The 15,432-nt window shown below is 46.4% G+C and overlaps 1 protein-coding gene across 3 annotated transcripts; it reads right to left on the bottom strand.

The window, feature by feature from the left end:
• Nucleotides 1–4,797: 4,797 nt before the first annotated feature.
• CHST4 (carbohydrate sulfotransferase 4) lies at nt 4,798–14,554 on the bottom strand. Of its 3 annotated transcripts, none has more exons than XM_082711109.1 (2): nt 14,242–14,554; nt 4,798–6,798 (listed from the first exon to the last, which is right to left on the bottom strand). In XM_082711109.1, the coding sequence occupies exon 2, from the start codon at nt 6,781–6,783 to the stop codon at nt 5,623–5,625; it is 1,161 nt and encodes a 386-aa protein (XP_082567235.1). In that variant the 5' UTR covers nt 6,784–6,798; nt 14,242–14,554; the 3' UTR covers nt 4,798–5,622. The 3 variants fall into 3 exon arrangements, with proteins under 3 accessions (XP_082567235.1, XP_082567234.1, XP_082567236.1); XM_082711108.1 differs by lacking the exon at nt 14,242–14,554 and adding an exon at nt 14,063–14,226; XM_082711110.1 differs by lacking the exon at nt 14,242–14,554 and adding an exon at nt 14,063–14,226 and having other exon boundaries at nt 4,798–6,594.
• Between the last annotated feature and the right edge of the window lie 878 nt (nt 14,555–15,432).

Raw genomic sequence — 15,432 nt, 5'->3', positions numbered from 1 at the left:
AGAGTGGGAAAAGAGGTTCTATGTTGTGCCTTAAGTAATGCCAACATTTAATAGCAGGGTAGAAGAGAATAATGAGGAGTAATAATAATAGTGAGGAGAGGCTAGTAGCACTGGTGACTCACCGACTTCTGATGGCTCAGGCTAATGACTTTATGACTTTATGATGGTGTGAAAACAATATGCATACAATAGAAACCGTACATCAGAGTTTGAATTCTTACCATTTCCCAAGCTGGGGATAAGTGGTTCAGTTCTGTCGTGAGCTTGGATGGGGGGGCGAGTTGTGACTCCTAGTCAGCCACACCGTCACGGGCATAAAGAGCTAATACACAGACAGCCATTCTGTACTCATACAACTGTCCCAGTTTTCACTCTAATACAGTGTTCAATGAATTGCAGGAGATACTCAATTCTTTATTATAAAATGGGTTTTCTGGGAGATGATTTGCCCAACTGTAGGCTAATGTACATGTTCTGAGAATGTTTAAGGTAGGCCAGGCTAAGCTGTGATACTCAGTTAAGGGTATTACTTGCATTTTTGACGTGGGATAGTTTTGATCTAGGATGGGTTTAACCCCAGTGTAAATGGAAGAAGATCTGTAGGTGGGTAAGGATATGGGAAGGACAGAAATTTTTTTTCAAGATGTGAGTATGTACAGAGGTAAAAAGAGGAGGATTCAGTTGAGGAGAAGTTGAGTCGAGAGGGAGTGAATACTGAAAATACACAGTGCTTGAAAAGGTGAGGAGATAGAATCCAAAGCTCTGGTAGTGGAGAGGCTAAGCCTTCCACAGGAGACAGAACAGTCTCCATCTTATAACAGTATCAGGAGCGAGACAGAACGCTAGGGAGCTTCAGACATTCACAGTGAGGAGTGGAGAAGTCGGGTATCAGATGGCTTTTCTTTTCTCTGGGGAGGAGTGGGGAGGTATGCAGTCAGGATAGGACTAGGGAAAGTTCTTAACGTTGAGGGGGAAAGAGTTGTGAGTGTTGAGGTAATCCTACACTGATGTGGGTGATCATAAAGCCCCCGTGAATTAACCCCGTGTGATCTCCTCTGTTCAGCATTTGCCGGCCTGGGCTCCGGAGGAGGCAAAAAGAAGCCAGAGTGTTGCAGTCAGCCAGGGTTAGGATTGCTGAAGACAGCTCAGCATTCCTCAGACTGGCCTTTCTCGAAACATTCCCGTGACAGGTGTTACTAGGTATACTGAGGGGAAAGAAGCTTCCTTGGTCAAAGAAGTTTGGGAGAACCACTAAATGCTCTTTTCCATTTTTAATATGCACATGGACATATTTGAAGTTCTGAGGGCCTTGCATTTGAAAACCTGGTTAAATTTAGTTTTGTCAACTTTTTCAAGCTTATTTGCTCTCGGAATGCTGTGTGTGTGCGCGCGCGTGTGCACTCACCTGGGCTCATGTACGGCATTTGTTAAAATCTCCTGTTTGGTTTATCTCATCATTTCATCAGCTAATCAGGAGTTCACCTCACCCCTACAGGGGGACCTTTATCCCATTTGTCCAACATGTTTACATTATCTGTCATTAGCCATTTAAATGCATATTGATTTAGGGTGGAACAATAGCTTACTTTTCCTGAAACACACCTCATTCTTCATGAACAGCAGCGCTATGTGCCTGTTGCACTTGTTCTCCATTCTTGTCATAAACTTAAAAACAAACAGTATGTTCTTCCAGGACCATAAGAAGCCATCTTGAAACGTGGCAAGGCAAACAGGGCCAGCAGCCATCCCAAATAGTTAAGATTAGTGCTGGCAGGGAGGGTGGCAGTTACCTGTTTAATTATCATTATTCTAATAAGAAGAAGGAACATTTTCATAGGTCCTTACAAGTTGCTCTCATGTGTGTTACTTTGCATAATCACATTTAATTACAGTTGAGCAAGGTTCAAATCTTATTCGTGAGAGCAAGGAACATAGTTTAGGGGGGTGACAAAAGACATATTGAGGAAAATGGAGAGGAGCTGGGGAGGGAGCGAAGTGTTAGGGACAGTGGTCTGGGTCGTGCATTGTCAGTGGAGCTGCTGTTGCCACCGATGGGGTAAAAGTGGTTTGTGGGGGACAACAAATGTAGGTATTACAATGATTTGTGGCCTTTTAGAGGGCCACAAAAACTGTATAAAATATGCAATATATTTGTGGTACTAACATTTCATGGTAGAGGACGATCAGAACAAAAATGTCTACAGTAGGCTTGCTGGCGGGGTGATAATGAAAAAAAGATTGGGGAGCCATGGTTTAAGTCCTGTAGTGCCTGTGGAATTTTTGACGTTTATGAATGATTCTTCTGTTCCCAGACATGTCAGACAGCTCATTTGTCCAGCACAGTGTCTGCTTCTGGCTTCAGTTGTCTTGCCCATCTTCCCCCAGACCCTAAATGACCATGTTTTGCCCCCATTAAGCTCTTGTCTTCTGGCCACAGCTGATGGAATTAGGGTGGATATAAGCCAAGACCAGTTATGGCCAGTGCATAACTAATCCCAGGAAGCCTGGCTTTGCTCACTTCCTCTCATCAGACCCCTGTGATGCTGCTCTGTGTTTTTAAAACACCCGCAGCACTACTTACTCCCTTTGAGATGACTTGAGCGAGTGCCGGAAGAGCCCTGGGGGTTGCGATATCTCCCTAGTCAGGACGCTTGGCCTGGGGGTGTACTATTTGAGTAAGACTGGATGTGACTGAATGAGGAGAGAAGAGAAATCCGTTTGAATCACGGGCTCTTCATCTTGCATGTATTCAGCATCTGACGAGTGCAGAGTAGGGTTGCTTAACAGCTGTGCTACTGACATTTTGGACCAGAGAATTTTGGCTGGGGGCGGGGTGGGGGCTTTCCTGTACATAGCAGAAGGGTTAGCAGCATCCCAGGCCACTCCCCGCTACACACCAGGAATATGCACTCCACCGGTTGGGACGACCAAAAATGTCTCTAGCCATTGACCAATTGACCAATGTCTCCTGGGGAACAAAATCACTTTGGGTTGAGAACAATTGATATAGATAATACAGACTATCAGAAAGCTATAATTCTGATCCTATCAGTGTGATCAGAAACGCCACAAAGGGCTTGTGATCCTGTTGGACATCGAAATGATGGAAGATGGTCCCCGGGAGCGCTAAAACCAGCCTTGTTACCAAGATGGTCACAGCTACCACTTAGTGAGTGCTAGCTCATGCGCCAAATGCTTGCTACACGTGTTCCATTTATTAACTCATCAGCCCTCCCAGTAACTCCAGGAAGTCAGGGCTGCCATTATTCTGCCCACCCTACAGTTGAGGGAACTGAGACATGGAAATGTTAGGGGACTTGCTGGAGGTCACCCAGCTGGTAATAGCAGTGTCACCCAGGTGGCTTGACTCCGGAGCCCATGGGCTCATAAGCATGTAATGACTCCTTTGGAGAAGGAGAAGCAAGCAGCTCTGTACTCCAGCATCCTGTAGAGATGCTTCCTAAGGAAGTTGCTAACATTAAGACAATTCAGGTGGAGGCAGAATTTCAGAGGGAAAATCGGAAGAAGTTGAGTCTGTCACTGTCTGTCCCCCTCACTGGACTTCTTCACTCTTTTTGCACCATCACCTACTGCCCTGGCCTTATTTTCAATGTTGGGGAAACTTTTCTTGGTTTTGGAAGGTTCATAGAGGCAAAAAGCATTTGTTTGGGAGATCCCAGCTAGGCTCTTGAGGTGTATCTAGAGTGGCTTAGGTTTATATGTTAGAATAAATTCACTCCTTTAGAGCCACATATAAATGAACTTTGCTAGATCCAGCTGGCAAAGGTAGCTACCCACGCATCTCAGGTAGCGCCGGAGCCCAGGAGCTCCTCTGCAGAATCAAGCGTGAGCATTCCCTCTGCCACTGAGGGCACTTTATGAGGTGAGGACCACATCCAAAGTGGGAGTAGGCACAAAAGGGAAGAGGAAGGGGTGGTATCCTTTAGGGTTTGGACAAAGTGAAATATTAAGTGAGCCTGGATTCAAAGGTCCCTGGAGTTCCAGACAAATATAGACTGTCTTCCTATTCCTTCTACCCTGAGGACAGCGCTAGTGTCAGGGGTCAGCTGCGTGGGTACTTGGCATGTCCCGAAAAGGCATCTGTCTCGGAGAAGCAAGGCAGACAGTGCTGCTTCCCGGTGGAGGGTGTGGTATTGCCGGGCTGGCCATGAAAGGATCACCAGGGTCACCAGGGTCGCTTGATCAATACAAAGAAGCCCAGCTCCCACCCTGGCGGACTCCAACTCCAGCTGACTTGAGGTGGGGCATGGCGAAATGAATTTCTAACTATAGATTCAGATGCATCACTAGACCTAGAGTGCTGCAAAGACTTCCTATGCTGCAAAGACATTTGGAGAGGTGACCTGGAAGGGCTGCACAGTGCCAGCCGTACTAGACCAAAGGTCCTCTGGCTGAGGAGCACATTAAAAGAACCCTTTGTGGGGCGGCTGGGTGGCTCAGTGTGTTAAAGCCTCTGCCTTCGGCTCAGGTCATGGTCCCAGGGTCCTGGGATCGAACCCCGCATCGGGCTCTCTGCTCGGCAGGGAGCCTGCTTTCCTCTCTCTCTCTGCTGCCTCTCTGCCTACTTGTCATCTCAGTCTGTCGAATAAATAAATAAATAATTAAAAAAAAAAAAAGAACCCTTTGCCCAGACTCTAGGGTGATATATACAGTTATTATCACAACTCACACCTCACACAAGAAAGGGCTTAGTTGCTAGTTGCCTAATTTCTACAGATTCTTAAAAGCACAGTGTGATAGTCAGTTATCGATCAGTCTAACAGCTAACACCAAATATTGTCTTAGCAATTTTTTTATGTGTAGGTAATATCTAATCCAAAAGTGTAAAAAATCTGTAAAGATGCTTATGCTAGGTTAGGATCCTATAAGAATTAGTTAGCATTTACTACTAAGTAATTAGAAAGCATAACCAGGGGAACTCCTAACAGAATCCTGTTTGGAATTTTAGCGTGAACGGATGGCAGCTTCACAAGTCAAACTCTTCCACGGGTTAGGCAAACTCTGAGGGAAAATGTCTGCGTCAGGGACAGCCACCCCCGTGAACTTAAGAGCTCGCTCTGTTGTGCAGGGATCTTATTTTGTATTTGCACTAACGGATAGCTGACGGCCTGGCTCGTCGTAAGCTGCCAATACTGTTCTCTGTCCCCTTTTTGAATCCACCAGGAGTTCCGTGGGCTCAGAGTTCACATCCCTGTGGAATGTGCTGGTGGGCTCTTCGGCAGGAGACCCATTTCCCTGGTTTTCCTGTCTCTTCCCTTTCCCGCTGGGTGAGATGGGGACAGAAAAGTTTATGGATCTACTCCACTCATCTGTGTGGTGCCGAATAGGACTCCAGGCCACCAGGTCTTTGAGGTATCCATGGAGAGGAAGGCCAAAAAGAGAAGAAAGGCGATACTCCTTTGTCAGGGGCGGAATATGCTGCCGAATCTCTTCTAGGCCTGAGTAGAGACACGAACATTCCTCAGCCTGAGCAGCTTGTGGGTGCGACTCAAGCTTCCACGTACACGGACAGAGATGTCATTAAGGCTCAGAAACCTTCAGTTAACTCGCCTGAGGCTGGTGCTCGCTGGGAACAGAGCCTCTTCTGCCCTCTTGGTGGACTTACTTGGAGGGAGTCCATGCAGACAGAAGGTCCAGGGACAGGTTTTTCTGCTCTTGCTCCGATCTGACAAGGTGGTAGCCCAGCAAAGTCATGGTATCATTGCAGACTTTCTGAAGTCGAGAAACCTTCTTGTAAGGCAACGTCCAGCGCCAGGCCTGGGAGACGTTGAGGGCATTCCTGGCATTAGTGTGGAAGGCGTGACTACCCATGCCCTTGCCTCTAGTGATGTTGTACACCCAGGTCTGGAGGTGAGGCAAGAATTTCAGTCCCACATATTTATACATTTGGGCAGTCTGGCCAGTGGGGTCCCGGACCAGGTCCTCATAGCGTATGAGCATGTAGCGTTGCCTCAGGGCTTTGGGCAAGGACTGCACAGCCTTATAGATCTCCAGCTGGCTTTGGCAGATGACCTGCATCACAGAGTAAGGCTGATCCTCCTCCTTGAGTTCCTCCCAATGCTCCCCCAACACAGTGCGGCTGTCAAGCCTGAGTTCCCCAGTGGTGCGTTCTCGAGAACGGAACACCGCCCGGGGGTCCCGTACCAGGTGCACAATGTGCAGATTGAGGGAAGGGTCTCTCAGCAGTGGGTAGAGCACCTTCAGGTTGAAGAAGCGTACCTCCTTGAGCACCACGTGACTGTAGGAGCGACAGGCCTTCTCTACCACCTCAAAAGGCTGCTGACTGCACAGAAGCTTGCAGTGAGCCTGGGGGATGATCATATCCCGGGAGAAGACGTTGCAGGCGGGCGGGGAGCACAGGGCCCTGCTGTTCTCCCACTGGAAGAGGCTGGACTGTCTTCGAGGACCGGGTTTCATGTAGGCATCAAAGACACTCATGTCACACAGAAAGACAGCACGGATCAGGTCCCTCACTGCCATCTGCAGCCTCCAGGCGGTGCTGTGTGTGAAGGTCATCCAGATGTGCCAGGCGGGCTCCATCAGGTAGAAGACGTCCGGGTGCTGTGCAAAAAGCTGTCCCACAAAAGAAGAGCCAGAGCGCCAGGAAGACAGGACCAGCACGTGCATGGGCTTGGGCTCGGGCTCCTCCTTCGTGGACAGGGAGTTGAAGTTGTGGCCATACAGATGGAACAACAGGGCAAAGATGGCCATCTGGGAAATCAGAAACAGCAGTGGCCTCATTTTTTTGGGTGGTATCATCATGGCGAAGTGGAAGAGCTTTAAGAAACAAGGAGAAGGGCTGTGTTAGGCTTCCATTTTGGTGTCTGCCTTCCATTCCCTTTCTTCTTTCATTCCCTTTCTTCCATTTCCTTCCATGTCCCTTTCAAATGACAAAGCCATTTTGTCCCCCCCGACCCCCAGCAAGGAGCAACCTAGAGCGCTGGAAACTTCTGGCAGCCAACTATGCAAATCCTTTGAATCAATTCCTATCCCTTGTAGTTAGTGTGTCAATAAGTTCTATTTATTTTAGGCTCTTTACTCCCTTTCTCCTGGACTTTCTTGTCCAGTGAGCTACCAAAAGTGCCTGAACGTAGCCATATTTCATCGACCTAGAGAAATAGCTCCATTCTGACAGCTTGGTGACATGCATGCCTCTACACAGGCCACTTAGGCAAAGCTTAACCACAGTCTGACCAAATTTTGGCTGAATGCTCTGTGATTCCTTCTGAAACGAAGGACGATAAGCTGACTTGGGAGGAATGAGCTCACGGCCACCGTTCACCTACCTCTCCTGTCTTGAGGGAGATTGCCGTAGGCCATTTCTCATTACCTTCCTTCATCTCAACCAAGCACAGGCTTCAGTCCCCTGAAGGATACGGTTGCAGGCTGTAAAACTGTTTGGCTCGAGTTTGGAGCTGTCTCCTCAGTGACAGAGCCAATTGCCCATGGCACCTGCCCTCTGGTCCCCTCTGGTTTGGCATCATCCTGTGGGTTTAGGGACAGGAGGAACCGGCCCAGTGCTGACTTACATAGCTTGGAAACTGTCTGAATCTATTTAGCTTGAACTGTTGTCTCCTTAATAGCTGACTCGGTGGCAGTGTGGCAAGCCAAGCTAAGAGCTACAGTTACCTGCGACCTGTTAGCCACTCTGCCGCTGCTTGGGGGAATGCTTAACTGCTTGACGCAATCCAATCAGGGCATCTCAGTACAGATGGCCAGGTTATGTACTGCACAACCCTAGAGAATGCCATCTCCTCAAAATTTTAAGATATTTCTTATTAAAAAATGTTTTCGTAGGGGACAGTAAAGTATTTTGGTCCAACAGAATAAGAACATTAGGATGATTTTCCAGTTGTTAGATGTTAAACATCTAGAGACGGGCGCCTCAGTGCTTAGTCAGTTAAGTGGTCAACTCTTCATTGAGCCCCATGTTGGGTTCCATGCTCAGTAGGGAGTCTGCTTGGGATTCTCTCTCTCCCTCTCCCCGCTGCTTGTACATTCCCTTGAAATAAATCAAATAAATAAATAAATATATAAATATAAAATCTTTTTTAAAAAGTATCTAGAGAAATGAATTCTACTTAATAATTCACACCAAGACTCATACAGACTGGTGGCAGCCCTCAACTTACTCCCTTTATAATCAAGGCTGAAAAGACCATGGTTCCCAGTGCCATGCTAGAATGTTATTCTGAGGGGTTTTTTTAATGGTTTAAGGTTAAGGATTCTTTAAGGGTTAAGATGAATCTGGATCATTTTGGATGACTTTGTAGCACAAACAACTACCGAGAGATAGAATAGAATAGCTTTTTCAAACAGTGTAAAATATTAATAGTAGCAAGGTGCTAGTTTTTTTAAAAAAATCTTATTTTTACGTAATCTGCATACTGAATATGGGGCTCAAACTCACAACCCTGCAATCAAAAGTCCCGTACTCCGATGTCCATGACTGAGCCAGCCAGGCACCCACAGGGTGCTAATTATTATACACCCAAGATATTCTTCCTTCCAGCTTTAAAAAATGAAATACATTAGGGATGTCTGGGCAGCTCAGTCAGTTAAGCATCTGCCTTGGGTTTAGTAATCCTGCTTCTCCCTCTCCCTCTGCCTGCCACTCCCCCTGCTTGTGTTCTCTCTCTGTGTCGAATAAATAAAATCTTTTAAAAAAATAAATAAAATAAGGCTTCCTACAATCCTGCATGCATGCAGGACCGACCTAATGGGAGCACGTACCAGCCTGAGTCTCTAGCCTGTCACACTGCCAGTCTTTAACAGGTGTCGGCGGGGGGGGGCGGGGTGGGGTGGAGTACTATGACAAGCAGTTACGTCTGTGGATGAAGATTATAGCTGTAAATTAGAAAACTTCTAGAGCTGTTTGTAAACAGGGTTAATGATATGCCTTAATGACGGGTCACAGTATTTTTCTGGGGGATAGAACACCTAAGAATTTTACCAGCCGCTGAATCCGTAACCTCCACTGGACTCACAGCTAGGATGAATCTGCTCGCTGGTGTTTGGTGGTTACTGTACAGAGAAAGTCTGCGCCAGTCCATGTCCCCCATCTGCCCGTTTCCCACCTTGCCCCCAGGTAGCAACTGGGTTTATTTTTTATGTGTCTTTTCCTTTGCTTTCTACACACCCAAGAAAATTCAAATGTACGTGTCGTCTTAATTTTCCCCCTCTTTATAACAGAAAACATAGCAAGCTCTACACACCTTGCTTTTTTTTAACTTTATAGTGTGTCTTGGCGAGCTTTCCATGCTAGCACATAAGGCACTTCCTCACTCCATTTTACCACCACATAGAGTTCTATCATGCAGATACACCACAATTTATTTAGTTGCCTCATTGCTTGGCTACCAGCTTATTTCCAGCTCTTTTGCCATTCAGAAACGTCGGTAATGACCTGATGTTTATACATCATTACACATTTATGTAAACTAAATCCCCAGAAGGGGAATTGCGGAGTCAAAAAATACACGTGGGTGTAGCTTTGCTATCTGTCACCCAGATGGTCTTCATACTTGCCACAAACCATTCATTATATCCAGAGCTGCAGAAATTCTAGGGTGTAGATTTTCAAGGAGGAATATATAAATATAAAAGCAAGTTTATAGGTTGCTTCCTGAAGAGATGCAACATGCTTCCCTTGGAAGTCCCCTGAACCTTCTGGGAAGTATGTACTGACCCAAGCCAAACCTTGTGCCATAGAAACTCTTCTCTTGCATTCATTACAACAATGTATTTCCTCCTTATTGCCAAAAGGATCCAGTGAGGGTCATCTCTCCTTCATGGCCAAGATTACTTTGCTATATGCCAGGGAAATGTCAGTGAGTGGTAATTCCTTCCTTTGCCCTGAAGGTTAGAACAGGAGAAGCTAAGATATGCTCTTAGGTCTTTCAGACTCAAGCCCAAGAGGAAATGATTAGAAACTAGGACATTATTAATAACAGCCCAAGATTGGCCTCCTCTACCCCTACCTCCCAAAGACTTAGGAAATGACTTTAGCAAGAGATTCTCTCCCAAAGGTACTGTGATCATCTGGAAAATTGTGGAACAAAGATAGGAAACAACAGAGCAAGAGAGAGAGAAAAGTAAAGAAAAGAAGGACTTGACCTTTGCACATTTATAAGGAAAGCATGGTAGAATTTTATATGCAGGGCCTGTAATCAACTCACAAAGAAACTAACATTTCTTAAGGATTAGGAATATAGATCTTTCAGAATTATACTCTCTCCCTAATCCTGGCTTTGAACCAACTCAGTGTCCTGAGCAGGATTAATGGCTGTAAGTCCTCCCTGCCTACAAGTAGCTCCTGGCTTCATGCCTGTTCCCTCCCAGAGCTGGAGCCACGCCTCCTGACCCTGTCCCCAGTTATCCTCAGGCTTTAGTGGTTCACAGTTCTCAGGAATCCCCATGGAAACCCTCTGATTTCTTTCTCTGCTTTTTCTTACCATGAGCATTCACCCTGGCCAGGAAGAAAATATGCTTTTGAAAAGTGAGTCCCATCTCTTGTCACTGGGATCTAGGTACTTCCTGGATCTAGGCAACCCATGATGGGGCTAGCCAGGACAGCCAAGAAATACCACAGGCAAAGCTCCTGTCTGCAGAGATTGTAATCAGCGGTAGAGATGGATATTCTTTTTTTTTTTTTTAAAGATTTTATTTATTTATTTGACAGAGAGAGATTACAAGTAGGCAGAGAGGCAGGCAGAGAGAGAGGAAGGGAAGCAGGCTCTCCGCCGAGCAGAGAGCCCAATGCGGGACTCGATCCCAGGACCCTGAGATCATGACCCGAGCTGAAGGCAGCGGCTTAACCCACTGAGCCACCCAGGCGCCCAGAGATGGATATTCTTGAGGGCCTTGGAGAAGCGAGCAAATGTGGCTCCATGAAGAAAGGGCAAATTGGGTTTTTTATGGCAGTCTTCTCTAATCTAACTTCCACCTCTCCCCTTGTCCTGCACTAACCTCCTCTATAATCCTTGGAGTTGGTAAGCGTTTGTGAGAAGTGTGTGTCACTACTCCATTTCTGAGTCCCTGGTCCACCTTCCCAAAGTGTTCTTTCCTGGATGTTGCGTTGCAAGCTTGAACCCCTCCCTCCCTGCTGTCAGAATCCCCACTGTGCTCATCTCTGGCCTGGCCTTTGACAGTAAGTAAGTAGCCTTTTTCTTCTATCTCTCAAATTCCCCATCAACCACTGCTGCCAAAGTCTGTCTTTTCTTTTTTTTTTTTTAAATTTTTTATTTTTTATAAACATATATTTTTATCCCCAGGGGTATAGGTCTGTGAATCGCCAGGTTTACACACTTCACAGCACTCACCAAAGCACATAACCTCCCCAACGTCCATAACCCCACCCCCCTTCTCCCAACCCCCCTGCCCCCAGCAACCCTCAGTTTGTTTTGTGAGATTAAGAGTCACTTATGGTTTGTTTCCCTCCCAATCCCATCTTGTTTCATTTATTCTTCTCCTACCCACTTAAGCCCCCATGTTGCATCACCACTTCCTCATAAAAGTCTGTCTTTTCTAAAGCACAAGTCTATCAGTCCCCTCCTTCCGTAACTTTCCAGCACACGCAGGATTAAATTAAAATCCCCAAGACTTGTAGCCTGGGGCCTTCATGGTCTGGTCTTTGATCCCCTGTCAATCCCCTGCTTTTCAGCACTTTAGGTGCCAGACTTGACTTTCAGTTCTTTCCTGTTGTTTAGAAGCCCTTCTTCCCAAGATGGAGTTCTCTAAACTTTTGAGTAGCACCCATCTCTCATGCTATAGTAAACAGCCATAGAAGAATTTATTTCTACCTCTGGGCTGCTGTAACTTAAGGGTAAATACTGTGTCTTATCTTGTAAGTGATTAAGGCTCTTTAAATACTTGTTGACTAAATCAGCAGTTGAACAGGGGGAAGAGGAATAATGGCTGGAAAGCAGATAACTGAATGAGATCCTTTGAGAAAGGGAAACTTTTTAAAATGCACATGTGTGTCTCTGTAGTATCAGTTACTAAAATTTAGCTGATTCTGTTGAATATTGACCCAAACTATCTCAAGTGTATGGAGCGAAATATTAAAGTTAAAGGCAGAGATTTGATGGTATGGCACAGTTAACCTTTCTCCAAAAGGGGGGGGGGGCGTTCCACAGTGAGTATGTATTAAGGAAAGCTACGAATAAAAAGCCATGAACACTGTTTTTTAAAAAACTAATAAGAAACAGAAGGAGGCCATCTGGGTGCTCAGTCGGTAGAGCATCTGACCCTTGATTTCGGCTCAGGTTGTGATCACAGGGTTGTGAGATCAGCCCTGCTCAGCGGGGAGTCTGCCTCTCTCCCTCTCTCACCCTCTTCCTAAATAATTAATTAATCTTAAAAAAGAACTAAATCTTAAAAAACAAAAAAGAAAAGAAAAGCGTACTCCAAGGCACAAGACCACTCAGACAGACTACTTCTGTTGTCTAACTAGCTAAGTTAGGAAAAGAAAAAAAAAAAGAGAGAAAAACCTCACCACATCCTGTCATCATCGCCCCCCGCCCCACAGCCAATACTTTAAAAACAGGTTGTGCCAATGAGGGGTGAGTGGTATATTCTTAAAAAACACTATCATCAACATGATCTCACCCGGGAGCCTGGATGACCCCCAAATGGGTACTGTGTAGTTCTTTTAGAAACAAAATGAGCGGGGGCGAGGGGGTGCGCCTGGGTGACTCAGTCGTTTGAGCCTCTGCCTTCAGCTCAGGTCATGATCTCAGGGTCCTGGGATCGAGTCCCACATTGGGCCCCCTGCTCAGCGGGGAGCCTTCTTCTCCCTCTCCCCGTGCCTGCCTCTCTCCCTGCGACAGAGAGAAAGAAAGAAAGAAAATGAGGAATTCTGAGGGGAAAAATAACAGGCAGCAATTTAAAGAGCCCTGGATTCCAGCCCCTGGCACATTCCTAACTTAGATCCCCCAGGGAGATTATGCTCCCATAACCCCAAATTACAGATGGCAGAAGATATTTTCACAAACCGAGAATTCAGAGTTGAACTGGAGAAACCGAAATCCAGACGTACACCTACAGACCCAGAAAAACCACAGGTATAAGCACCTGGGTAAAGGTGACCCTGTGGTAACAAACACTGACCAGACCGAAAGCGCCAGGAGGGTTGGACCCGGGCCGCCACCACTTCCCTGTCTCCAGTCACCACTGTCTCCAGTGTGCCAGAAACAGCGCCTGCAGCATTTACCGAATGATGACCAAGTAACATCATCTGTAGAGCAGTTTTTAGTGCTTGAGCGTGATGCGGGTTAGGAAGGTAGGCAAGATCGTTTTATTTTGCGCATATAAATGTATTTCACTTCCAATTAGAAGCCCTAGACTGGTCTGAGGCCCGACGGGACAAAAGTCTCTTCTGCTTCGGCTGTTGTGCCTGCCTCATAACTTAATCTTTCACGTCCAAGTAGCGCTCCGCAACTTTGAAAGCCCGTTCAGCCACAACCACGACAGATCATGACACGGATAATCCACACACTCATTTTTCAGAGTAAACTGAACCCTAAGTGATGGACTCAGTGGTGGCAACAGCCCTACCAGAGTCAGACCCCAGGTCCGTTGAGTGTCAGGGATGAGAGCATTCAATGATCACATCACACCCTGCCTGAGCTAGAGAAAACCTACAGCTCCCTCCACCTCCCGTCTGCCATTCTCTAGCACCCGAGCAGAGAAGCTGCAGGAAGTATAGAAACTTGAACTCAGAAGCCGGGATCGGAGTAAGTTAGATGCACCAGGAGACCATCTACAGAACATCTATCAGGATAGCCCCACTGGCATTCTCTGCTTTTTCAGATCCTGTGAGAGATGGGGCTGGGTGGGGACGAGGGAGCTACTGGCAAGCAGCTTGTGCTTTTTCAGGAAGATTCTCCAGGTGACTCTGAGTTAGCCGTCCTCCACAGCCCCCCTTCTCCAGTGCCTTTAAAATCCTTAGCTCAGCTGGGGGAGGTTTTCTGATACTCCGTCCGGAGCCCTGGGACAATCGCCCGGCTGCGGAGTGGTGTATAGAGAAAACTCTTCTTACCTTGATAATAGCTTAGGCTTCTCCACTCCTTGAGAGAGGCTCACAGCGAGCCAAGTTGTGCTTTTCTCCTCTGACTCACCAACTCCCCTATCGGCTTCCTCTTCCTCCTTGCATTTTGCATAACCATCCTTACTCAGAACAAATTCCACTGCCCTCTCCCTTCTGCCAGAGTGACCCACCTTCCAAGACGGTGTTGAGAAAGCGCTCACTCCCGAGTAGCCTTGGTATTAGCAGCTTCAATACGGAGAGACTCAGGCGCTGGGAGAGTCTGTTCCCGGTAGACCGGGAGAAGCAAAGGAGGAAGCGTCCTCTCCTACGACGGAGCTGATGCTGGAAGGCAGGCTCCTGGAAGGCAGCTGAGAGGGTTAACTCCCTTAGGACAGGGCAGTAAAAGAAAAAGGAGACCTGGGAGATGAGGTCGATAGGGAAATCAGAGACAATTACAAACCAAATACCCACAAGATCTTAAGCCTTGTTCTTCCCTTAATCTTATCTCTGTTGCAAAAAAGAGGAGAAAAGCTGAATGCTATTTCTGGATTGTACCTGCCTGCTCAAGCCACTGGATTTAGGGAGATAACTTTTTTTTTTTTTTTTTTTTTTTGGCCTCTGTGTCACGTTCAAAAATCTTCGACCCTTCCTACAGGAGATTTTAACTAGATAATTAGCTACATGAAATAGCCAAATGTATGGGAGGGCAAAAATCTATTGGCATTTAGTGCAAGAAACGTAATTACCTCCACAAGAATAAAAGAAACAAGTTATTAAAACTTGTAGCTTCTTACTAACTGCGTGGCCTTTGGCATATCACACACCTATTCTGAGCTACTTCACATGATCCTTGTGAGTGTAAACAACAGAGGAGAATCCTCAAGTAAATGTAAATTGCAGCCAAGTGTAAAAGCCATTGACTTTGCATTCAGACATCTGGGCAAGCAAGTCCTTCCTACCTCTCCGAGCCCCGGACTATCACTGTAAAATATATACCTACTTTATAAAATTCTTGTGAATGTTAGGGCAGGATTAATGCATGTCATACCCCTAATACAATATTATGACAATAATGAATTAAAAAGTGGTAGTTAAGGGACGCCTGGGAGGTGCAGTTGGTTAGACATTTCAGCTTTTGGTTTCAGCTCAGGTCTGACCTCAGGGTCAGATGCGTCCCAAGTCCAGCTCCCCGCTCAGCAGAAAATCTGCTTCGGTTTCTCTTACCCTCTTCCTCTGCTCCTCCCCACTGCGCTATCACTGACATAAAAAAATAAATGTTGAGAAAAAGTGATGGTTAATCATAGTACCTTTTTCTTCTTGCTCACTCGCTGGCCCACTTTCTAGGTTTGAAACAGAGAGCAGGCAGAGTTGTAGGAGTTCTA

This window comes from Mustela nivalis (genome assembly GCF_964662115.1).
Source record: "Mustela nivalis genome assembly, chromosome: 18".
NCBI classification, from domain to species: domain Eukaryota; kingdom Metazoa; phylum Chordata; class Mammalia; order Carnivora; family Mustelidae; genus Mustela; species Mustela nivalis.
Note: the sequence above shows the minus strand (reverse complement) of the source record. Positions and strands in the feature narration are given on the sequence as shown.

Excerpts from the sequence above, each read along its gene's own strand:
- CHST4 (XM_082711109.1), bottom strand. The coding sequence starts at position 6,783 with ATGATGATACCACCCAAAAAAATGAGGCCACTGCTGTTTCTGATTTCC.